This window comes from Heterodontus francisci, chromosome 7 (genome assembly GCF_036365525.1).
Source record: "Heterodontus francisci isolate sHetFra1 chromosome 7, sHetFra1.hap1, whole genome shotgun sequence".
In the NCBI taxonomy this organism is placed as follows: Eukaryota; Metazoa; Chordata; class Chondrichthyes; order Heterodontiformes; family Heterodontidae; genus Heterodontus; species Heterodontus francisci.
In genome coordinates, this window is record NC_090377.1 from 106,921,441 (window position 1) to 106,946,751 (window position 25,311).

At 42.5% G+C, this 25,311-nt stretch overlaps 1 protein-coding gene across 1 annotated transcript in view; it reads left to right on the top strand.

Moving 5' to 3' along the window:
* LOC137372223 (collagen alpha-3(VI) chain-like) overlaps positions 1-25,311 on the top strand; it is a 244,888-nt gene that overhangs the window by 191,875 nt on the left and 27,702 nt on the right. Inside the window, exons 33-46 of the mRNA XM_068035869.1 lie at positions 391-453; positions 563-625; positions 1,684-1,746; positions 1,844-1,906; positions 6,609-6,659; positions 7,876-7,911; positions 8,000-8,062; positions 11,720-11,782; positions 17,513-17,545; positions 17,632-17,668; positions 17,791-17,802; positions 17,896-18,386; positions 21,943-22,030; positions 24,222-24,911. Coding sequence (XP_067891970.1) covers positions 391-453; positions 563-625; positions 1,684-1,746; positions 1,844-1,906; positions 6,609-6,659; positions 7,876-7,911; positions 8,000-8,062; positions 11,720-11,782; positions 17,513-17,545; positions 17,632-17,668; positions 17,791-17,802; positions 17,896-18,386; positions 21,943-22,030; positions 24,222-24,911 — 1,816 coding nt within the window. The remainder of the gene's footprint in view (positions 1-390; positions 454-562; positions 626-1,683; positions 1,747-1,843; positions 1,907-6,608; positions 6,660-7,875; positions 7,912-7,999; positions 8,063-11,719; positions 11,783-17,512; positions 17,546-17,631; positions 17,669-17,790; positions 17,803-17,895; positions 18,387-21,942; positions 22,031-24,221; positions 24,912-25,311) is intronic.

A 25,311-nucleotide genomic window follows, 5' to 3' on the forward strand; every position in this document is an offset into this window, starting at 1 on the left:
AGTGGAATAAATTGAAAATTGCTTGATATTTCTAAAGTACGATCAGGAATGGTGCATGAAATTGAACTGTCTGGTAGATAAAGTAAATATTAATGGGTCTGATCATCTTTTCCTGCACTTTTCATGTGCATATTGGTTAGATATATGGACAAATTGAATTAGGGAATATCTCTGCGACACACTTCCAAATAATATAGTAATTTGAAGGGTGGCAGGAGGAGGTTGTTACTTATTTAGCTAACTTGTCTACTTATTTTCAAGTGTATTTGAATCTATATTTCAGTAATTAGATAAATAAATTCTGGTGTAATCCAGCCCTTGACAAGAAAATTGTTTCCACATTTGACGTTCTCAAACAAATATAACATTTATTTCATCTGACATATTTAGGGTACCAAAGGCAATGCAGGGACGTTTGGGCCTCCAGGAGTGCCAGGGTTTAGAGGCCAACCTGTAAGTAATGCATTTATAAAATAGAATTTTAGTTGCTGATATCTGCTATACCTTAAAACATCATGCAATGTGGAATTTACTGCAAGAACATTTCTGTTTGTACACTAAGGGTGCACCTGGATCTCTTGGCATTCCAGGTCGGGAAGGTGGAGGCGGCATTCGAGGACCAAGGGTAAGTACTTGCTCTTGTCAGTTTGGCAAACAGCTAAAAAAGTCTTTCTTCCTCCTGTTTCCCTAACTAATCCAAACAATGGAGCCACCCATTGTAATCTAATCAACAGGCCCAAAAACTGACAAGTCTGTATAGGCTGACAGTAAGGATCTAACACGAAATTAGTTTTGGACAATCTCAACTTAGTTCTAAATGGATTCAGGTCTACAGTGTAAAACCACCCCATAATTTCATATAAAATTGGTAATCTTGCTGATGCAGGTCTCAAACTAGGCAGTGAGAAAGGGAAACGCTACACAGGGTCAGTTTGCATCAGAGGTGGAGCATTCAGGCCTCCTGCCAGGATTAAGGCATATAATCTAGGTTGACGTTGGACGAGTACTAAGGGTGTGCAGCATTATATCAGAATGTACAGGACAGGGAAAGACCATTTTGGTCCAGCTGGTCTGCCTCAGAGCATTGTTGGAGGTGCTTTCTTTCAAATGAGACATTAAACCGAGGTCACATATGCCTATTCAGGTGGATATAAAAGGTTCCTAATACATTGGTGTCGTGGCTAACATTTATTCCTCAACAATATTGGTCATTTAGATAATTAGCTGTTTATGGGGCCTTGCTGTGCACAAATTGGTTTGTGCATTTATATACATAATAGCTAATAAATGGCTCTGAAGTCCATTGGGATGTGCATGACATTAAATGCAGGTCCCTTCCTTTCTTACACTGGTTCAGTAGGATTGCTGTATTGAGTATGGGGTTAAGGTACGTTATTTGTGTCATGCAGTGGGACCTTTATTGTGCATACAACCTGTCCTATGTCTGCCCTAGGAGTGTTTGATGAGACAATGTAAAGGGAGTCTTAATTGCCCTAGGAGCACTTGATATTTACATTTATCCCCATTTCTCAAAGAGTGACAGTTATTACCCTTATGAGTGCACAATTGCACCCATGATTTTAAAAAACAGAAAAAAAAGTACATCAAAGTTTCTGTATTGATTTGAAATCCAGTTTCCCTGTTTCCATTTAACATTGAAGAAGTCCTTTATTTTATACTTAGGGACCTGCTGGCCTTGTGGCACCTCCTGGCACAGGAGGGAAAATAGGACTAAACGGAAGAAAGGTATGTACCACTTTAAAATGTTTAATTGTGGAATGTTGAGAAAGGTTGTAATATGTGATTGTTGATGTTTTATCTTCATTGGCCTATTCCTGTATAGGGTGAACCTGGAAATCCTGGTGACAAGGGTGAAATTGGACCAACAGGTCCACGTGGAGAAATGGTAAGTGCTACCTTTTTTAAAATATAGAACTTAGCTTTATTCTGTGCTGCACCATACATTTGGAATATAAATAAGAATTTTTAAAAAGTTAGTCCATTACAATCTATGGACACTTGGAGGAATTAGGATGATCTCAGAAACAATTATACTGAAGCTTAAGTTACTACCCTCATACATTAGTGGACCTCCCAGTGAGTTGAAGTGTTTCTCTTAACTGCCTCCTTAGTTTTTTCTGCTGTTTCTCTCCTGTGTGCCATCTGTTTCTGTCTGTCACTTTTCATTTCAGCAGTTCGTGGTCATTAGTAAAGTGCTTAAAACGTTTGGTTATTCCCTGCCCTGCTAACCTTTCACCTGCCCAGTTTGACACACTCTGCATATTACCCCGATCTCTGTATAGTCATACTGCTTCCCTTACACCCCATTCTCTTGTTCCCTTCTGCTTTCCTATCATGATCAGATGAATGGACTATCCCTTTAAGTTCTATCTCATTGCTGCTTCTGCTTTTCCCCCTATCCCCAAGCCTTCCATCTGATGACCTCTAACCTGTTTCCCCTCGCCTCCCCAATCCTCACCCATATACCCTTTCAGTCAACCCACATCTTTCCTTTCTCTGTCTCTTCTCCTGATTCTCTTTTCTTGTTCCACTTCTTCTGTCTCCCTGTCCCCTCTTATTTGCCATATTCTCCCTCCCCCTCTCCACTCCTGTTCTGGTCACTACAACACGTCCCCTCCCTGTCCCTCTACCTATCCCCCTCTTACCTATTGTCACTCCAGTCCTTGAACCTTTCACTCATCCTCTTCAAGCATCCATCCTTGTCCAAAACATTTTTCAAAAACAATAATCTTGTTCTCCAGCAAATTGATAACACTTTTAGTTTTTTTTTCAAAATGACAGAAGTGCATGCATTTTGCTGTGGTAAAAGAAGTTAGGTATTTGAAAAGAGAAGGGATAATAAACTGGCACAAAAAGAGATGTGGATGACAGGATAGGTGGAGGCAAGTGGCCCAAGTACGGAGGCTGAGATGGGGAATGGGGTTAAAGGGCATGTAGCTCAAATGGCAATGCTCAAATGGAGTGGTAGAACATGAGGAATAGGGCAGTTGGATAAGGCAGGAAGAGGTGAAGTCAATGCAGTTGGTGAACCATAGGTTAAGGATCAGGTGGCCTGAGGCCTTAACAGTACACTAGACATTGGGAATAGGATAGGAAAGCCTTGGCAAGGAGATGCCGATAGATCAGATAAGCAGGATGATTGGCCCCCAAAGCTTCAATATTTCAGCAATCAGAATTGGAAACAAAGCGTGGTCTGATTGGAGCACTATATAGTTCGATTTTGTGTTTATTTAACAGGTTAAAAGTAATAAGCAGGCATGGCAAAGCGTGACAAAAAATGTGTGCTAGATATGAAAAACAATGACCCAGATTTTGCTGTGAGAGGCAAAGGACTGGTTTTTGCTGTTCACCTCACATACGGTTGTCCACATACTTTTCACTGGGTTGTCAGATTCTAGTAATCCACCGTCTGTTTGAATTTGGTGCCTTCTCCAGGGAATCTGCAGCATCTATGAGCAGGATAAGCAGCAGGGAGGCTGTTCAACTATGTTGAAGAATCCTCACAGACACGCCAATAGCAAAGGAAGAAGTGAAAATGGGAAATATAAATTACATTTAAATTACTGCTCAGGAAGCAAAATAAAGATAGGGATCTACAGGTGACAGCAAAACAGAAAAACTATTAAAAACAAGTTTTTTTTTTAAAAAGCTGCAAAATATTTATTTTATGGTGGGAATGAGACTCCATACTTGTAAAGTTAATTTAATTAATTAATTCAGTAATAACAGCGAGCATTAGCAGCCTTGCCGGAATCAGTACATTATATTATGGATATAAAAATATAGGGATTCGAGACCATTTTTTACAGTTTGCTTTCAAACAGATCATAGGCTCTCATGGACTTGATAAGCACAGGTTATGTGGACTTATACAAAGCTAGGAAACACCACAGCTTCTATATGGCATTCAGCCCCTCCAGCCTGTTCCACCATTCAGTTAGATCATGGCTCATCTGTACATGAACTGCTTTTTCATGCCTTTGCTCTACATCCCATGATACCCTTACCTAAAAAAAAAATCAACTTTATTCCTGAGAGCTTAAATAACCCAGAATCCACAGCCATTTGGGGGGAGAGTGTTCTAGATTTCCAATTCACTTTGCGTGAAGAAGCATGTCCTGATTTCACTCCTGAATTGCCTGGCTCTAATTTAAGATTATGCCCTCTTGTTCTGGAGACCCTCACTATTGGAAATAGATGTTCTTTACCTAGCCTATGGAATTGTTTTAAAGACTTTGATTAGATTACGCCCCCCCCCCCAAACAATCTTCTATACTCAAGGGAGTACAAGACAAGTTTATGAAATCGGCCTCACAATCCAGCTCTAAGCCCCAATATTATTTAGTTTGCTGTAAAATAGTTCACAGATTTCTTTGTTCTGGCAGCTGCATGTTAACACATTCTACTGCTATATAAGCATCCCATGGTTTCCAATCCAACTGTGACAGGTTTAGCACAACCTACTTTTCAATACAAAGTTCATATAACAAGTATTTTCAAAATATAAAGAGGGCCATTAGGTAATTTTAAAAAATAGGTTAACATTCCTCATAACTTTCTCATCATATCCCTTAGTCCTTTCATCAGAAATGAACTGTGAACCCAGGTACACTCTCTACTTCAATACACTTCCTTGGTAATTTGTTCAACAATTGTTGTACCTCTTACTCCTTGCATTCTCCTATTTAATTTGTATCCCTTGGTATTTAAAGCCCTTCCCATTTGATCAATTTGGCAAGTTCCCACCTAATCTTGAAAACTTTAATAATGTCCTAGATACACAGTGAGGTCCTGTCAGCATTTCCAGAGGAGCTGCACACCATTGGAGAGAGAGTGGAAGAGCCCATTTCTACCATGAGTGCCATAATGTCTCAGACCTTTGTGCTGATATCTACATCTATGGAAAATGTAGCCCGTTGCGTATGGAATCTCTGACATGGCAGGCAACTGAGTGCATGCTGGCCCTGACGAAAGACCTGCACACTCAGTCTGCTGGCTTAAATAGGCTGGAGGAAATCCCCACCTATGCCATTCAGTGTCTCACTGAAGTGCGTCAAAGTGCTGTCCAGCTTTTGGCTAACGGGGAAGTGCAAGTGGGCCAGGAGAGGGGATAAGCTGCCTCCTGTCCCAATGACTGATCCTGACCCTGCACTGATGCAAATGGGGCACTCTTCCAGAGGGCATTGGCCACATGCATCTCAGTAGTCAGTGCAGGGGAGAACGGAACCTGCCTTTAGCTCTATATATGTCATAGGAGTAGTACCAGAGGAATAAGAGAATGAAAAGAAAGGCTTCGTAGCTTCGCAAGGGAGCTCAGTTAGGTGTTCAAAGGTTTGTTAAATTGTCATTTTTACTGTCAATGTTTATGCACCATAATCTTTATTTCAAATCTCCATTATCCAGTTATTCCCATTGTTGCCTGTTGCCTGCCAAGGGGCCTGTCAGCCCTAAAGAAAATTATACAACAAGAGTAGAAGACAAGCAATGGGTGTCAGTGAGGGGGATGGATCATTGACTGTGGGAATGCCTTGTGCGAAGGGCTGCGGATGGGCACAGTGGGTTCAGAATTGGTGTACCATATGGCTGCAGTGCCTCAGATTAGCTGAGGTGTAGTTGAATGAGCCTGGCCTAAGCATCCCTGACAGCTCAGTGAGTGGCTGCAAGTAACTTGGCCACATCAGGCTGTTACTCCTTCCCTTTCTCCTCCTGCTCCAAAGATGTAGAGTGGTCATCACCTTCCTTCACCTGCAGCTCCAGTCCTCTGCGCTGTGCTATGTTGTGTGAGACACAGTACACTAATATTATTCTGTCTGCCTTTGCTGGCACATACTGAAGGGTGCCACCAAATCTGTCCGGGAACCTGAATCACATCTTCAGCATCCTGACAGCTCAAGGACTGTTCTTGTGCTCATGTTGCTTCGGTTTTACTGCTCCTCATCGCCAGTGTAGGGATCTTCAAAGGTATTATCAGCTACATTCTTCGAGGGCAGCAGTTGCTTCCAAGGAGCCATGTGTTGACTCTGCTTGCAGATGCAAATATCTGTGGAAATCTTGACTGGTGCAGAATGAAGGCATCATGGTAGCTTCCTGGGTTATCTTGCACAGACATGCATGAATATCTTCCAGGTATACCAGCTGAACATTAATAGAATTGAATCTTTTTTGTTTGATGAATACTGTGGGTTGATCTGATGCTGTCTTGATCGCACCCACTTCATGTGTTTTTCTTTTGCAATCCTACATTTCCGATACCTGTAATATGTCCAATCTTTCTCATGATATGCATCTGTAGTCAATTACGCCCTTTCAGCCTCCTCATCTGTGACATTCTGGAAGCTTTCTGTGTCATATAAATCTAGTCCCTCCATTTACAATCCAACAGTATATAAAATTATAATAATGTCCTTTTACTAAAAGTTAGTGGGGAACCCTGATCGAGGTGAGTACAAATTATATAACTTGGTTGAATTGCCTTCAGGTGAGCTGCACCCAAGTACAAAAAATTGTTCAAAGTAAGCGTGCAGCTTTAAAAGTGTTTTGTATGACTGTCTAACCAATGTTTACATGCTATTTTTTGACTCCTGCAGGGGGAGGATGGAAAAAATGGAATTGGCATTACTGGATTTAAAGGCAGAAAGGTCAGTCATTTTCAGAGTTAAAGAGTGCTTACATCATTAAAATATTGCAAATTAGGATATTTCCTGAATACCTTGTATCGTATTCACAACAAGGATAAAAACAGAATGGTACTTCCAATGTTCACATAAGTGAAGGATATTAAAATTAAGTTTCAAGCTGCTGCAAATTGTTGCAAAAATGGAACCTCTGCTAAATGATCCCAGCATTTGATAACAATGTAAAGCTTGCCACATACAGGAATTTCAAATTAATACTCAACAGCATCAATGAGAAGAATGGTCAGGCGGTTTACATATATAGAAAAAAATGAATGGATACCTGGGCGAGAGTTATGAGCAATCTAACGAAGTTGCCTGGATAGCATTTATCTAATAAGAGGAAACCATAATCAGGTCATAACTATACTATATTAACTGGACCTATTAATCAAACTGTAGGCTTGAAACTTTTATATGGTTGCTGATGGTCTCTAGTTGAGTTTACTATTTTAAGTTTGGGAAAGATATAATTGAGATTTTGCACTTGTAGTATCTATATGGATGTCGCTTTGGTCCACTCAATGATCACATAATAATGTCAATACCTATCCAGAACTCCTGTTTTCCTGAAAAATAATTTGCCAGTAATTTTTAAACAATTCTCTTTCCTATATATAATTGAACAGCTATTATTAATACCAAACCTGTGCCCTTTATTTGTGTCATGAATTGAAATGGAGTAAATGTTATATACTTAAGTAGTACTTAGCAAATAGCTCAGTAATTGTAAATGATTGACTGACTTGTTCAATAAGTACACTAAGCTGTATAGACCAGGATGCATTTCAGATTGATGACAAACCTATGTTGAGTAAGTTGATCTCAGTCAAGCATCAGGGGGGGAAGCATTAGTTGGAGTTCCTGCTCTTGATCATTGTCAGTGGGCCCTCAGCCACCATCTTCATCCACCACCCCCTCCCCCTCACCTCCCATCTGGGTGAACATCGTGTGCAGAGGATTTGTTTTGGCATAGCCAAATGGCCTGCTGACATTCACTAGATAGGCTTGTACAGATGAAGAGTGATCACTTTTGATAGGACGCTGAAAGGTAGCTGTGCTCACTGGACTGTAACCCAGCACTCGTCAGCATTTTCATGAAAGGAAAGGAAACAAATGGCTGGAAGGACAGGAAAAATCTATGCACCAATGTATTGTTGATTCTGTTCTTTGTTTTTAGGGTGAGCGAGGCCCTGTAGGACCCCTAGGTCCAAAGGTAAATAATTAACTTGCTATTAAACATTTTTGTGATTCACTTCCCATGTTTGATGCACTTTTAACTAAGTCTCATATTCTTGAAACAGGGTGAATTTGGAATCAATGGTGGTCCAGGAAAAGATGGTATTAAAGGAAATAGAGGTCGAAGGGTGAGTCCAAGCATTTATGAGAATGATGCAGTTCCTTATTTCAACTCATTTTAATATGACTGTGCTACCAGTCATATCACTGTGCGAAGTATATCTAAATATACATTTTATTTATCTCAACCGCTTAAGGAGGGAAAAAGTTTGTTTATGTAGTGCCACTTTCAGACTACGTAGATTCCGCAGGGGAATCTTCAATGATATCAATGGAGAAACCCATGCAAGTCATACAGGTAGTGGCCTGTGGCGCTGTCTGCCCTCAGGTATTCATCGCATGTCTGCATTCCTCCAAGGTGGTCTGGGCTCTAACATTTCATTTATAACACCGATCCCCATTTATGTCACAGCATTGCTTGCAAAACAGCCTTGAACAGCAGTGTAAATGAGGCAATGGACATGTCTCCAGAGGCAGAGACCACCGTTCATAAAATACTTTTGTCTCAGAGGACAAAGCACAAATGACATCAAACTAGTGAGCTGCTATTTTATTCTAGCCATCAGCCAATTAAAAGAGTTACCTCCCCCCATCCCTGCATGCCAGGGGTGTCCAACCCTTTCGCGTGAGAGGCCACATTGCAATTTTTGCCCTACATCGGGGGCCAGGTGAGGAAATTTCGGAAAGATAAAGGCATTAAAAATAGGGCAGACTGGGTAAAATAAATTACTAACCTCTTTTTTTCCAACAATTCCTCCCTTTGCCCACCAAGCACCAGGAGCAGAAACATACTGTTACTCTGCGTGACCTCGCACTCTGAATTGCGCATCACCTCCCTCTGCCAGAACTGCCCCCATCTCTACGTGCTCACCCTCACTGTCTTTGCATGCTCAACGGCCCCTTCCCCCATTGCCACTGCTCACACTCCCCACTGTCTCTGTGTGCTCACCCCCCCCCCACTGTCTCTGTGTGCTCACCCCCCCCCACTGTCTCTGTGTGCTCACCCCCCCCCCCCACTGTCTCTGTGTGCTCACCACCACCCCCACTGTCTCTGCCTGCTCACCACCACCCCCGCTGTCTCTGCATGCTCACCCCCCCCGCTGTCTCTGCATGCTCACCCCCCCGCTGTCTCTGCCTGCTCACCACACCCCCCACTGTCTCTGCCTGCTCACCCCCCACTGTCTCTGCCTGCTCACCACCCCCCCCTACTGTCTCTGCCTGCTCACCCCCCCCCACTGTCTGTGCCTGTTCCCCCCACCCCCCCCGCACTCTCTGCCTGCTCACCCCCCCCCCCCCTGTCTCTGCGTGCTCACCCCTCCCCCTACTGTCTCTGCCTGCTCAGCCCCCTACTGTCTCTGCCTGCTCACCCCCCTACTGTCTCTGCCTGCTCACCCCCCCCCACCCCACTGTCTCTGCCTGCTCACCCTTCCCCCTACTGTCTCTGTCTGCTCACCCCCCCCCACTGTCTCTGCCTGCTCACCACCCCCGCCCCCACTGTTTCTGCGTGCTCACCCCCCCCTACTGTCTCTGCCTGCTCACCCCCCCTACTGTCCCTGCTCACCCCCCCCCCACTGTCTCTGTCTGCTCACCCCTCCCCCTACTGTCTCTGCCTGCTCACCCCCCCCTACTGTCTCTGCCTGCTCACCCCCCCCTACTGTCTCTGCCTGCCCACCACCTCCGCCCCCACTGTCTCTGCGTGCTCACCCCCCCACTGTCTCTGCCTGCTCACCACCCCCGCCCCCACTGTCTCTGCGTGCTCATCACCCCCCCCCCCCCCACTGTCTCTGCCTGCTCACCCCCCCCTCCACTATCTACATGCTCACAACCACCCCTCTCGATGCTCCCATTGGTCAGCACCCCCAATTGACGGCACCAGCCTTCCCAGCAAGATCCACCTCCCCCGTGCTCTTATTCGATGAAGGCCTGTGCACAGGCAAGCTGTTCGTGCTTTTGATTGGTGAACTTCCATGTCAGTCACATGAGTGTCATTCTGCAACCACCACCCCCGCCATCCCCCGCCTCGACCCCACATCATTTTGTGCAACATTTCCAAAGTATGAATGGAACACAAGCTTTGCAGATAGAAGTCTTATTTCACATCATTTTGCATCCTTTGTTATTTGTCAGCCGCAGTATGTTCCTGTGAGCCTTTATCTTATTATAACAAGTCTTCATCTATGCATGCCATGCCTGGCAGCATCTGTGGAGAGAGAAACGGAGTTAACGTTTCAGGTCTGTGACCTTTCATCAGAACTCATGATGAAACGTTAACTCCTGTTTTTTCCAGCACTTTCTGCTTTATTTCAGATTTCCAGCATCTGCAGAACTTTGCTTTTACTTCATCCGTGCATGATGTGAGATCCCTGATTGGAGACAATGGGTTAGCATGGGTCTGTGTTTGAAATCCAGCACATTGGTGGGATGTCTCCTTTTCAACTGGCTGTCGAACATTTGTAGGAAATGTATTTCAGCAGTGTCAACCCAGTTCCTTGTAGATGGCCCACAACATAAAATTGCCCCTTACTCACCATAATATTCACCAAAGTCCATGACAATGGCGGGAATAAGAAGTGTGGGTGGGTGGTGGGTGCAGGCAGGCAGGAGATATTTCCAGAATCGGCAGTATTTTCCTTTTATTTGTGAAACAGGAGTGTGTGTAATGCTTAGGTTGGGACTGAAGTAGAATGCAGAGCACAGAGAGATTTAATCTTTGCCTAAACAAGTTGCACCTGCCCTGGGAACACTTGATGCTGACTCAAGATGACAAGATTGGAAAATGTGTTCTATTACCTAGCATTGATGATCTTCACCATGATGACCGTCCTGAAATTTGTAATTTAAAATAATTACAGCAAATCTATAGAAGACAAGAAACAAAAAATTGTTTTCTCCTATCACTAAAACAGACTGATGGAAAGATATGTTGTTTAGTGAGATCCTCCCACAGTATGCTTCAGACAGTAAATTCATGGCTCATTCAGTTAACATTTTTTGGAACACAGCCCTTTGGGAGGTTTGTGCATGGAAGTAATGTGATTTTTTTTCTTGAGTGCAGTAATTCTTTGTGATTTGTGGTGAACTCTTATAAAAGGTAATTTGGTGGTGGAGGTACTTTGTCTCCCACAAAGAACAAAAGTGTCTGCAAGTGTTAACTTCCTGAGGCAAGAGCATGTCTCCTGGCACCTTACTTGGTTCTTTGGAATATTTGTCAAGAACCATTGTAATGAGCATTTTTATTATCCTGAAGTTGGTGTAGCTAAGTGTGCTTCTCGGGATGAAACTTAGCACAGAGATCCAGGAACTCCTAGCTTTGACTCTTGTCTTTGTTGGGTTACCTGACTCAGCCAGAAGGATAGTTGAGGTTCCTACTGCTAATTGGTGTTTGGCGACTTGCTGTATGTAGACGTTAGATGAGGGCAGACCCATTAGTTGTAATGACCTGCAATGTCAAATAGGCTAAAAACACTCAATGTCCAGGCTTGCATGTGGAAAATAGCCCCCTGGGAAAGGTACCAGAGTGCAGTCAGTGCCTGTGAAACCCTGCCTAATCGTGAGTTAGTAACTTCAGAGTGAAGGAAGAGACACTTGGAAAGGGCATGCAACCAGCACCGAACCTAACTCTACCAGATATTTCCAAGGAGGAATCACACGGTTGCTTTTAACAGTGACAGATGATGAAAGTATTCTCTTCTCGATGGTAAGTGTATGATCTTTTTCTGTTGCAGGGCTATTCAGGAGCTTCTGGTCAAGTTGGACTGAAAGGAGACGTAGGTTACCCAGGCTCGCAGGTAGTCAATATTTTCAAATTTTTATCTGAATTTAAATAATGAGATAGGGAACTTTGTCTGCCTGATGTTACAGTCAGTTAGTTCAACAAATGCTGATTTGTAAAGTGAAGCTAATCCTATAATCAGGGACTAAGCTTGCATTATTTATTATTTTGATGTTACAAGCAGCTATAGGGATTAGCTTGAATTGCACGGAAAACTCTATTCTGTTTGTTTATATATGACGTATAAAATATACCAGTTTCTTGGTTTACTATTAGTCTCCTCTCTCCACAACGTTAACCAGTCCGCTGACTGGAAGATGGGACAACTACACAAAGAGGCTGTATCCAGTATACACAATCTCATTATTAGGCCCCTGAGTCACGCTATCATACAACGCTATCATATCATGCGGCACAGTGGCGCAGTGGTTAGCACTGCAGCCTCACAGCTCCAGCGACCAGGGTTCAATTCTGGGTTCAGCCTGTGCGGAGTTTGCAAGTTTTCCCTGTGACCGCGTGGGTTTCCTCCGGGTGCTCCGGTTTCCTCCCACAGCCAAAGACTTGCAGGTTGATAGGTAAATTGGCCATTATAAATTGCCCCTAGTATAGGTAGGTGGTAGGGGAATTGAGGGAAGGTGGGGATGGGGTAGCGATATGGGATTAATGTAGGATTAGTATAAATGGGTGGTTGATGGTCAGCACAGACGGTGGGCCAAAGGGCCTGTTTCAGTGCTGTATCTCTAAATAAAAATAAATAACTGGATATTGGGCAGTAAAGATAAATGCCTGACTGTAGGGAATACTGGGCCTGCATATATGGGAGTGTGCAGTTATACTGAACCCAAAGAATACCTAGTATACAGCTAAAATGGGTATGCATCTATAATGCCACCTCTTGGATGCTTCCTTTCAAGGATGAAAAGCCCAGATTTCTCTAAACTTCTAACAAAGCTTGGCCCTTTGATGTTAGGGGTTGGCTTTCTGTGACGGTTCTCTCAATTGTCCACTATAACTTTGGCAGAAGATCTGCAAAAACTTCGAACAAATGGCGCAGAGTTGTGACATAATAGGGAGAACCTCTGCATAAATTTAGCTACTAGGGATCAATCGCATAGTTTTCCCCTGTACAAGCTACAGGGCTTGCAATTAGTTTCCTTTTTGCCTTGATGACCATGGGTGGGTACAATGCTCCAAATGTGGTAGGAATAGACCATAATGTTTAAGCACAACATGTTTACATACTTCTGACTTGCACTCTCTTATTTTGTCTATATAGTTTTGTATCATTTGCAACTGAGGCAATATTTCGATGAAATTTGCAATTTTGTCTAATTTTAGAATTTTTGTGATGCAAATAAAATGGTTTACCAAATAGTTTTTCATGATGACTGTATAACTTTCAAAATAACCTTTATTACAGGATAATGGCAGGTGACAAATTTAATAATATATATTGTAACCATATAACAGGTACAATGGCACAGTGGTTATGTTACTGAAACAATAATCCAGAGGCCTGGACTAATGATCCAGAGACATGAGTTTAAATCATACCAAGGCAGCTAGGGAATTTAAATTTAGTCAATTCAATGAATCTGGAATAATAAGCCAGTATCTGTAATGGTGACCATGAAACTACTGGATTGTCGTAAAAGCCCATCTGATTCATTCATGCCCTTTGGGTAAGATAATCTGCAGTCCTTACCCGGTTTGGCCTACTTATGACTCTAGACCGGTGGCAATGTGGTTGACCCTTAACTGCCCTCTGAAATGGCCTAGCAAACCACTCAGTTGCACCAAACTGCTACAACAAAGAATAATGAAACAGGATGGACCACCCAGAATCAACCTATGCATTGGATTTGTCCACATCAAAGGCACACCCAGTCCAGTCCACACTGCAATAATCCTCCTAACTAACCTCTGGGAACCTGTGCCAAAATTGGGAGAGTTGTCACACAAACAGGTCAAGCAACAGCCTGACATACTCATACTCACTGAATCATACCTTATAGTCAATGTCCCAGACTCCTCCATCACAGAACAGGACAAACCCATCAAAGTGGTGACTCAGTGGTGTACAGTTGGGAGGGAGTGGCCCGGGACTCCACACCATTGATTCAGGAACCCTTGAAGTCTCATGGCATCAGGTCAAACACCGGTAAGGAAACTCCTGCTGTTTACCACCTACTGTCCTCCCTCAGCTGATGAATCAGTGCTCCTCAAAGTTGAAATAGAACTTGGAAGAAACACTGAGGGCAGCAGCGCACAGAATATACTGTGGGTGGAGAACATCAAAGTCCATCACCAAGAGTGGTTTGACAGCACCGCTACTGACCGAGGTCTCCGAGTCCTGAAGGACATATCTGCCAGACTGGCCTGTGGCAGGTGATGAGAGAACGAAAAAGAGGGAAAAACTTACTTGACCTTGTCCTCACCCAATCTACCTGTTTCAGATGCATGTATCCAGGGCAGCATTGGTAGGAGTGACCACTGCACAGTCCTTGTGGAGATGAAGAATCATCTTCAAACTGAGGACACCCTCCATTGTGTTGTGTGGCATTCCAACCCTGCTAAATAGCATTGATTCAGAACAAATCTAGCATCTCAAAATTGGGCATCCAAGAGGTGCAGAAGGCCAGCAGCAGCAGAATTGTATTCAACCACAATCTGTAACCTCATGGCCCAGCGAATCCCTCACTCTACCATTACCATCATGCCAGTGGATCAGCCCTGGTTCAATGAGAAGTACAGGAGAGCATGCCAGATGCAACGCCAGGCATACCGAAAATTAGTGAAGCTAAAACACAGGACTACATGCATGCTAAACAGTGGAAAAAGCATGTTACAGGCAGAGCTTAGTGATCCTACAGCCAGTGGATCAGATCAAAGCTGTGAAGTCATAGTCATAGAGAGATATAGCACCGAAACAGACCCTTCTGCCCACCAAGTCCACACTGACCATCAACCACCCATTTATATTAAGTGCATTAATCCCATTTTTCCCTCTCACATCCCCACCCTCCCTCAATTCTCCTACCACCTACCTACACAAGGGGAAATTTTTACAATGGCCAATTTACCTATCAACCCACAAGTCTTTGGCATGTGGGAGGAAACCAGAGCACCCAGAGGAAACCCACGTCGTCACAGGGAGAACTTGCAAACTCCACACAGGCAGTACCCAGAACAGCCGCATCCAGTCATGAATGGTGGTGGACAATTAAACAACTACCAGGAGGAGGGGGTTCCATGAGCATCTCCATTCTCAATGATGATGGAGCTCAACATGAGTGCAAAAACATTTGCAACCATCTTCAGCCAGAGGTACCAGCTCTGATGAGTCATCTCTGCCTCCTCCTGAGATCCCCACTATCACAAATGCCAGTCTTCAGCCTATTCAGTTCACTCCACATGATATCAAGAAACAGCTGAGAATACTCAGCAAAGGCTACGGGCCCCAACAACATCCCAGCTGTAGTGCTGAAGATTTGTGCTCCAGAACTAGCCATGCCTCTAGCCAAGCTGTTCCACTACAGCTACGACACTGGCATCTACCTGAAAAAATGGAAAATTGTTCAGGTATGTTTGGTTCACAAAGAGCAAGAAAATGCAGTCCAAACAATTACCGCCCTGTCAGTGTACTCTCAATCATCAGAAAAGTGATGGAAGGTGTAGTTAACAGTGATATCCAATGACACTTGCTCACCAATAACTTGCTCATCAATGCTCAGTTAGGGTTTTGCCAGGACCACTCAGCTCCAGACCTCATTACAGCCTTGGTTCAAATGTGGCAAAAAAACTGAATTCCAGAGGTGAGATAAGAGTAATTGTTATCAAAGCAGCATTTGACCAAATGTGGCATCAAGGAACACTAGCAAAATTGAAGTGAATTGGAATCAGAGAAATATTGGCCGGAATCATATCTAACACAAAGGAAGATGGATGTGGTTATTGGAGGCCAATCATGTCTGTCCACGGACATTGCTTCAGGAGTTCCTCTGGCACTGACCTAGGCCCAACCATCTTCAGCTGCTTCATCAATGACCTTCCCTCCATCATGAGGTCAGAAGTGGGGATGTTCACTGATGATTGCATAATGTTCAGTTTCATTCACAACTCCTCAGATAATGAGGCAGTCTGTGCCTGCATGCAGCAAAAGATGGACAACATGTGGGGGTGGCACAGTGGCGCAGTGGTTAGCACCGCATTCTCACAGCTCTAGCGGCCCGGGTTCAGTTCTGGGTACTGCCTGTGCGGAGTTTGCAAGTTCTCCCTGTGACCGCGTGGGTTTCCACTGGGTGCTCTGGTTTCCTCCCACAGCCAAAGACTTGCAGGTTGATAGGTAAATTGGCCATTGTAAATTGCCCCTTATGTAGGTATGTGGTGGGGATGTGGTAGGGAATATGGGGTTAATGTAGGATTAGTATAAATAGGTGGTTTTGGTCGGCACAGACTCGGTGGGCTGAAGGGCCTGTTTCAGTGCTGTATCTCTAAATAAAATAAACATTCAGGCTTGAGTTGATAAGTGACAATTCACATTCGTGCCACACAAGTGCCAGACAATGACCATCTCCAACAAGAGAGAACCTACCCATCTCCCCTTGACATTCAATGGCATTACCATCATTGTATCCCCCTACATCAGCATCCTGGGGGTTACCATTGTACAGAAACTGAACTGGAGCAGTCACATAAATACTGTGGCTACAAGAGCAAGTCAGAGGCTGGGAATTCTGTGATGAGTCACTCACCTCTTCACTGCCCAAAACCTGTCCACCATCTACAAGTCAGGAGTGTGATGGAATGCTCTCCACTTGCCTGGATGAGCACAGCTCCAACAATGCTCAAGATCAACACCATTCAGGACAAAACACATCCACCACCTTAACATTCATTCCCTCCACCACCAGTGCACCATGACTGCAGTGTGTATCATCTACAAGATGCACCGCAACAACTTGCCATGACTTCTTCAGCAGCACCTCTCAAATCCATGACCTCTACTGCCTAGAAGGGCAAAAGCAGCAGGCCTGTGGGAACACCAGCATCTCCAAGTTCCTCGACAAGTTACACACCATACTGACTTGGAAATGTATTGTTATTCTTTCATCATCGCTGGGTGAAAATGCTGTAAATCCACTCGAAAGTACCTTCACCATATGGACAGCAATGGTTAAAGGCAGCAGCTCATCGCCATCTTCTTGAGGGCACTTAGCATGGGAAATAAATGCTGGCCCTGCTAGTGATGTTCATATCCATGAATGATTGAAAAAAAAACGAGTGTGTAATGTTGACCACATTATATTGCACACTATCATTTAGAATTCTATACACAAGTGTGGAGAATCTACACAACAAAAAGATATTAGTATCTGGCCATTAGAAGTCTCTGTAATTGATCGAAGTCATCCCTACTGGATTTATGACTAATAAATATTTGGGTACTTTTGCCTCACCATAACATATATCCTGGCTCATAACCCTTCCTGTCCTTCATTGGCCAATTGAACCAATGATCTGTGAGTTCCTGTAGCAGGTTAATGTTGACACCATCAGTTAATGACATCCAGCACCTTGCAGCATGTTAACTGCCTCTTTATCAAACTCCTATCATGGATCTAGTCTCTGCTTATTCTTTGTGTACTACACTGATAAATGCTTTTTGAATAATTGCAAACTATAAATGTGTCCTTTCATGAACACTTTTGGATTAATTTATATTAATTTACACATTACTTTATAGGGTCCAAAAGGAGCGAGAGGGAGATCCATAGAGGTAAATAAAATGTTGATAATTACAACATATGATTTGAATTCTGTTGCATAAGAGCTAATGTCTTTTTTGTTTTTCCAATGTTTCAGACATGCAGTCTTGTAAAGCAGATCAAAGATACATGTCGTAAGTATTATTAGACACAGAACATTTAATTGCATTGGACATATGAATTCAACCCTTTAAAACACTAGTTATTTCAGGTAGAACTGTTTAAAAATAATTTCTTTTCTTTTGTTCCCTTGTAGCATGCTGTTATGGTAAGTTACTTTTATTGGATGAATATTTGTATTCAACTGATCATTTACTGAACATTTGAAGGAAAATTAATTCACGTTTATTCTTTGCATCAGGTTCAAAGGAGTGCCCTGTCTATCCAACTGAACTGGCCTTTGTGATAGACACTTCCAATACTAAAACTGCAAACCAGCTCAACAACAACAAGAATGCTATCCTCAACATAGTTCGCAATCTGACCATAGTGGAAAGCAACTGCCCAAAGGGAGCAAGGGTCGCTGTCCTGACATACAACAGTGGCATAGTCACTGAGATCCGTTTTAGCAGTGCCAGGAATAAGAGAGACCTTGTCAAACAGATTGAAAACCTGCAGTTCGTGCCATCACGGAAAGAGTCCAGCATTGCTGATGCAATGAGCTTTGTTGCGAGGAACACATTCAAACGTGTGCGAAGTGGGTTTTTGATGAGAAAGGTGGCAGTATTCTTCAGTGATGGACAGACAAAACCTAAAGAGCTCAATGATGGTATAATAAAACTCGCTAATGAGAATATCATCTCCGTCTACCTCTCTCCTAGAGACGATAATGTACTCACTAGGGCACTGCAGGTCAGATTCCACTGTTTCTCTTACACTCCTTCATAGATGATAATGTGTTATGGCTGGCGAGAAGATTCAGAATGTCCACAAACCAGGCTGATAACTGATGAGCAATGAAAGTTAACATTGTTTCACAATGATCGGCAGGGTGCATTCTGTTTAGAGTACTTGTAGATTTTTCAAAATTTCTTGCCAGTAATTTTTTATATAAAAGCTGAGCTACTCAAAAATTGAATGTTTTGCCTTATCAGGCACTCACTATCACTATTGTGCATTCATGGGACTGTTCTTTTCCCCTATTCTTTTCAATCTTGGTGGTATTCTGCACAAAGAGAATGGCTCTTCACCTAGAGATCCTTAATGCTAAAACGTATACCAAACCTTACATATGAAGCTTTTTTTTCCATTGTTCCCAACTGTGACTCACTAGTGTGACATTTTCTATTTACCATATCAACCATTTTCTGGATCTGTTCAGTTAGGTTGTCAATTAGAGTTAAAGTAAGAGCCATTTTATCCTTTCAACAAATGCACCATCACCCATCACTGACGAATACTACCTCCTTCCGACAAACTGGATTGAGACTGCCCAAGCTTATTTCACATAGCAAATTCTACCTAAAGCTTGTCGCTGTACATGGTTATACTACATTTCTTACATTTTTACTGATGTTACTGAGTTAATTGTTCAGTTTGTCCATTCCACACTTTAACTTTAATCTAGATATTCTTGACACTTCTAAATATTCTACTCAAACATCTAACTTCTTTTGTTGCTCAAACTTCTTTCCAATGACCCAAACATTCTAAATCATGTCCAGATTCTAAAATTAGTAACTTCTGAAAACCATGGCGAAGGCATCCTTTTTTAACACTTTCACTTATCAGAATTGAAGTAGTGCAGCAGACAGTCTGACTAGTCCATCATTTGCTGGTTTCTCATAGAGTCATAGAGTAATATATGGCACAGAAGGAGGCCATTCGGCACATCGAGTCCATGTCGGCTCGCTATGGAGCTATGCTGTCAAGCCCACTCTCTACTTTGATCCCCAAAGCCCGACAAGTCTATTTCTCTCAGGTGGCCATCCAACTTCCTCTTGAAGTCGATGATTGTCTCGCTTCCATCACCCTTATGGGCAGCAAGTTCCAGGTCATTACCACCCGCTGCATAAACAAATGCTCCTCATATTCCCCCTGCATCTTTTGCCCAAAACCTTCAATCTGTGTCCCCTAGTCCTTATACCATTTGTTAATGGGAACAGCTTTTCCTTGTCTAACTTATCTATGCCTGTCATAATCTTGTACACTTCTATTATATCTCCCCTCAATCTCCTTTGTTGTAAGGAGAACAAACCCAGCTTTTCCAACCTAACCTTATAACTAAAATCCTCCATCCCTTCCTATCTCACTTCCTATTACCTGTTCTCTCTCAATCTCTATTACCTGTTCTCTACTACCTTTTCTTTGTGTCCTATAAGATCTGATTCATGTCTTTTGCAGTTCATGAAAACATGTTCTGGCTATTTGATGTTCCAAGTCCCTGTCCCTTAGATCTGCTGCTTCCCTAGTTAATTCTAGCAGTGGAAGAAAGGGTGGACAGGCAGGAGACTGAGACAGAAAAAATGAGAGACAGAGACAGGGTTCTACTAGTTTGAGCACTGCTAAAAGGTCATCAAAATAAATGCCTGTTTTTTTTTTAAGTTGCCACATATGAATAATGCATGGCCCAGTCACTGAATTAAATATAAAGTTTGTTTTGGCCCGTATCTGGAATATTTCCTTACCCATGCGAGCTCTCTAAACCCTCCATTTCAAAGGCCCACATGTACTTCTAGCACTTCTGAGTCTGGGAGATGGCCACAAAAGATCAAATTTTGCTCACTGAATGCAAAATCATAACGGACTTCAATACTAAGGAAAGGAAACAGAACACATTTGGCAGAAGCTCTCTGGTACTGAACATGCTATGAGGATAGTGAGGATTCCAGATAAACTGCACAGATACACCCATACTTTAATTCAATGCTTAATTAGGTCTGAGTTATTCCAAGGTTTCATTGCCTCATAGAATCCTACCACTCTAAGGTCAACAGGTCCATGGTAAGGTGCAAATTAAAATGAAACATCATCCACAGTTTGACCAACTTATCACTGCAATTGCTTCTCATCTGCACTCAATTAAAACCTCATGAAGTACATGTTACTCCTAATCCAACTCCCAAAATTGCTGACTGAGAAAAAAAGAAACTCTCCCTGAATGCTTACCTTTCCATGTAAATTGCATTAGGATCAAGTACCATTTGCCTGATTGTACTAAAATCATGTAGAGAGGTTATCTTAATATACTGCTCCATCTCCTACAATACAAGCGCAATGGTTAGCACCGCAGCCTCACAGCTCCAGGGACCCGGGTTCGATTCCGGGTACTGCCTGTGTGGAGTTTGCAAGTTCTCCCTGTGTCTGCATGGGTTTTCTCCGGGTGCTCCGGTTTCCTCCCACAAGCCAAAAAGACTTGCAGGTTGGTAGGTAAATTGGCCATTATAAATTGTCACTAGTATAGGTAGGTGGTAGCGAAATATAGGGACAGGTGGGATGTTTGGTAGGAATATGGGATTAGTGTAGGATTAGTATAAATGGGTGGTTGATGTTCGGCACAGACTCGGTGGGCCGAAGGGCCTGTTTCAGTGCTGTATCTCTAATCTAATCTAATCTAATTTCGGAACATTGATCTCAGTTGATGAATACACTTATATCCTCTAAAAAAGAATGAATAAATATTTGGGGTCAGATTTTTCCCTGCTGGCTTCTGAACCCCACAATCAGAATCATAGAATGGGTACAGCTGAGAAGAAGGCCATTCAGCCTATCGAGTCCATGCCGGCTCTCTGCAAGAACAACTCAGCCAGTCCCACTCCCTCGCCTTTTCCCCATAGCCCCGCAAATTTTCTCTTCAGGTGCTTATCCTATTCCCTTTTGAAAGCCACAATTGAATCTGCCTCCACCACGTTCAGCCAGTGGATTCCAGAGACTAACCAGTAGCTGCGATGGTTCTTTCACCAATCACCTTAAATTGGTGTCCTGTGGTACTCAACCCGTCCACCAATGGGAACAGTTTCTCCCTATCTACTCTGTCTCGACCTCTCATGATTTTGAACACTTCGCTCAAATGTCCGCTCAACTTTCTTTACTATACTATAAGGAGAACAACCCCAGCTTCTCCAATCCAGCCACGTAACTGAAGGGCTCAAATGTGGGACAGAAGCCCGCACTGTGTGGAAAACAGTCACTCAGTGATTTTCCCCAGAGCGGCCAATTAATAGCCAGAGGCGGACTCGCCATCCAGTTGGGTTACAATGGTTCCTATGCTACAGCTACTGAGGATGCCGTCTGTAAGACAGCGGACTAGGGTTCAGCCATATCAATGAGAAGATTGATGAATATTATGGAATTTTGCTTGCTAACTTCCGGGGATCAGGGATTTTTTTGCAGATTGTGTAATGGTTTGGAGAAAGAGTGAGCTGGAGTGTTGTTTCTTATTCCATCATTTTTTTCAATATTTTATCAGAGAAATGATGCTGGACTTTCACAATTCTTTGTTTTTCGCAATGATGATGAGACGCTCAACAAGGTGATGGCATGCCACGTTTGTTTAGGTACGTAATCATTTTTACTGTGATCTCAGCTAATTGCTTATTCAAATTATTTAAGTGTCATAATAGAATTATTGTGTTTTAGTGAAAAATATTACGAAACTATTTTTTTGTTAAAAATGTTCTCCTCTTCGCTCCGGAAAGTGCTGACTTTTGCACTCCAGGACCACTGAGGAAATGTTTGTATGTTAGAGGTGTCATAATTTTGGAATGATGCAATATGTTGCATTAGTGCTGGAGCAAAAAGCAGATGGGCAAAGGGTACACTATGTAAAGCATTCATTGTGGGAGTGCACAGTATGGTCGCCATCAAAGAGCCCTTGCATGGGCAAATGCATAGCACAACAGTGTGTTTACATTTCCCATTCTCAAATGTGGCTGCTAACGACCACGGTCCTAAAATGGAAATGATAAGGACAGATAAAATAATTAATATCCATCTCCACCATGAGGTAATGTAAACCAAAACTCAGAGGTGCTGCCAGCATTTTTGCCTTAGATTCCCAGTTCCTCTGAAATTAAAAAGTTTTCAGTTTTCTAGGAGAATGTTTAAGGTGATTGATTGATAGAATAGACTATGTATAATCCCCAAACTTACTGCAGTTAAGTAATCTTTTGAATGTTGACCTTCCATTGCCTCTTGCAAAGTGCATGATTGTTTCCTGTGTTACAGGGTAAGGTACAGTTAAGTAGATTATTTCAGTGTGCAGAATCTTGAATCGGATCGGAACTTAGACTTTTTATTAAATAACATTTGAATAATGTTGGTCGGAAGAATCATGTTTAACAATCATTCTTTGCAGTATGAGGGCTTCCAGCACAGTTGGATTGCATCCACTATTCTCACCAGTCATTAGGTCTTCCTGTAATATACCCTGTTCCTGAAGTGTTGTTGTGCATACAAGACGGGCCTCCATTGCCTGCCCCTGTGTTGATCATAATCTCTGCTCCCATTATTAGAATGGAGCATATATATAGCAAGATTCAGGTACTCAAGTGGCTGTTCAGGCAATTCATGAGCTATTCTACAGATATGCAGTTACATGAACTGCCCATCACAGACTTTGGGATCAACATTCAGCCATAGGCCTCAGTTTAAAGTTTCTTGGCCTTGCATTTTCAGTTGGTACTAGGCCTGATGCTTTGAGCTGATACCTGAAACCAAGTTTACATTTGGTACTGATAGGCACCAAATCCTAGAGCAGAAGGTGAGAGCTTGCATGCAATGAAAATACCAAGAGAACATGGAACAAGAGTGACCAACAGAAAGAAAGAAAGAATTAGTGATAAAAGCTGGTCGGGAGTTGGGGAGTGCAAATGACAGATTTGAAATGTATTGCCTCTGTAACTGCCTGTCCATGTAAAGACTTTAGAGAATGTAAAGACCTTCAATCACAGAGGGCTACCTAGAACCTACTAGTTTTATTTTTGTCATGTATAATACAGATAGGACAAATCAATCACAATAATTAAGGAGGCTATTTGGCCCAAACGATTGCCAGCAATTGTTGTCCTGCTGAGCGTCTTTTGCCATTTGTCTTTACATTAAAATGCAATTTGTAATTGGTTACTGTTGTGTAAAGTAAAAGTTTGGGAGGTGTGAGAATGTGATTGGGGTGCTCAGTGATAATTTCCCTGCTTCCTGATAGAGAAGTGTGTGGACAATATTCTACACTAACAACTTGGTACACAGGTTCAAAACCATGGCCTACCATTCGCTAGTAAATGTTGATATGCAGCTTCACTGGCTGCCATTCCTGTCAAAAAACATATTAGTTTTATATGTAACATAACATATAACATATAACATATTATAACATATAACATATTATATGTTTTTTAATTTTATTTTGGTGAGCTTCTGTGTTTATCATGGTGACAGGGCTGTGCATTGGAATACTTCTGCAACAGTGTTGGCAATGAGCACTTTCACATCAGAGTCAGATGTAAAACTCACTCCACTCAGCCACATCAGAAAAACGAACTTTACTGCACCATTTCTCAAATTAGCTGGCTGATTTAGTCCCAAACTAGGATCCATGTTGTACCCATGTCCACTAAGAAATTGTGGATCAAGAAACTGTTGCTTCAGATCATATTTGAAATGCTCAAAATATTGAAAGAATTTTTTTGCTGACAAATAATAAAATGTAGGTGTTTAAGTGACAGTGAACATCTTTTCTCTTTTGTGCAGATTTTTGCGAAACTACTGCAATCTGTGATGCCAAATTTTTCCGAAGCAAAAGGTCGACAAAGCCCAGTGATGTAGACCTAGATATCGCATTCATCATAGGCAGCTCTGCAACCATCAGCCCAAACCAATTTATAGAGATTAAGAGATATATTTCTTATGTGACGGACCAGTTGGAGATTAGCAAGGAACCTGCAACATCGGCCCATCAGGCCAGGGTTGCTGTGGTTCAGCACGCACTATATAATTCTCAGACAAACAATAGCTTGGAGCGAGTGAAAACTGAATTCTCTTTCACTGACTACAACTCCAGTGGAGACATCAGAGAGTACATCCAGAACAAGATGACTCAGCTTGAAGGGACAAGAGCAACAGCACATGCAGTCGAATGGACCGTCAAAAACATTTTTGAAAAAGCACCTCAACCAAGACAACACAAGCTGATCGTTCTCATGACCACAGGAAACCTTCCAGAAGCTGAAAGAGAAAAGCTGGAGACTGTTGTCACAGATGCCAAGTGCAAAGGCTTCTTCTTTGTTGTATTTAACTTCATCAAGAAATCTAATGGAAAGAATCTCATTTACCTGGCAAGTGCCCCTCAAGATGTGTACTTCAAGCCAATTAATGAGATCTCAGAGCTCCACAGTGAAGACTTGCTCAGGTTTGGACGACAACTCCCCAAGTACATCAATGGTAACTTGCAGGCACTCCTTCATTTCTACTGTTTGTCTTGTGAACCCCAATGAAAAGGATTTCAGAAAGCCTCTTACTAAAGCCAGTATTCACAAACCCCTGACACTGCTAGGGAAAAAAATCAAATTAAATATAATCCACAATATTCTAATATAAAGGTATAACACTAAATATTGTCAGCAATCCTCTGTGGTTGGAACAGTAAACCATGCAATCCAATTTTTGAACTAGGCTGTCTTTACGACTACTGTGCAGAAAAATATCTAAAATATAAATCAGACATGGCTTTAATGGAAGTTTAGATGTCAGCACATTTTGGTGCCAAATTGTTGTCTGAGAATGTCAGGAGATCAGAAAAAATAATGAACAGTAGTGGGTGCAGCCCATGATTTCCTGACTG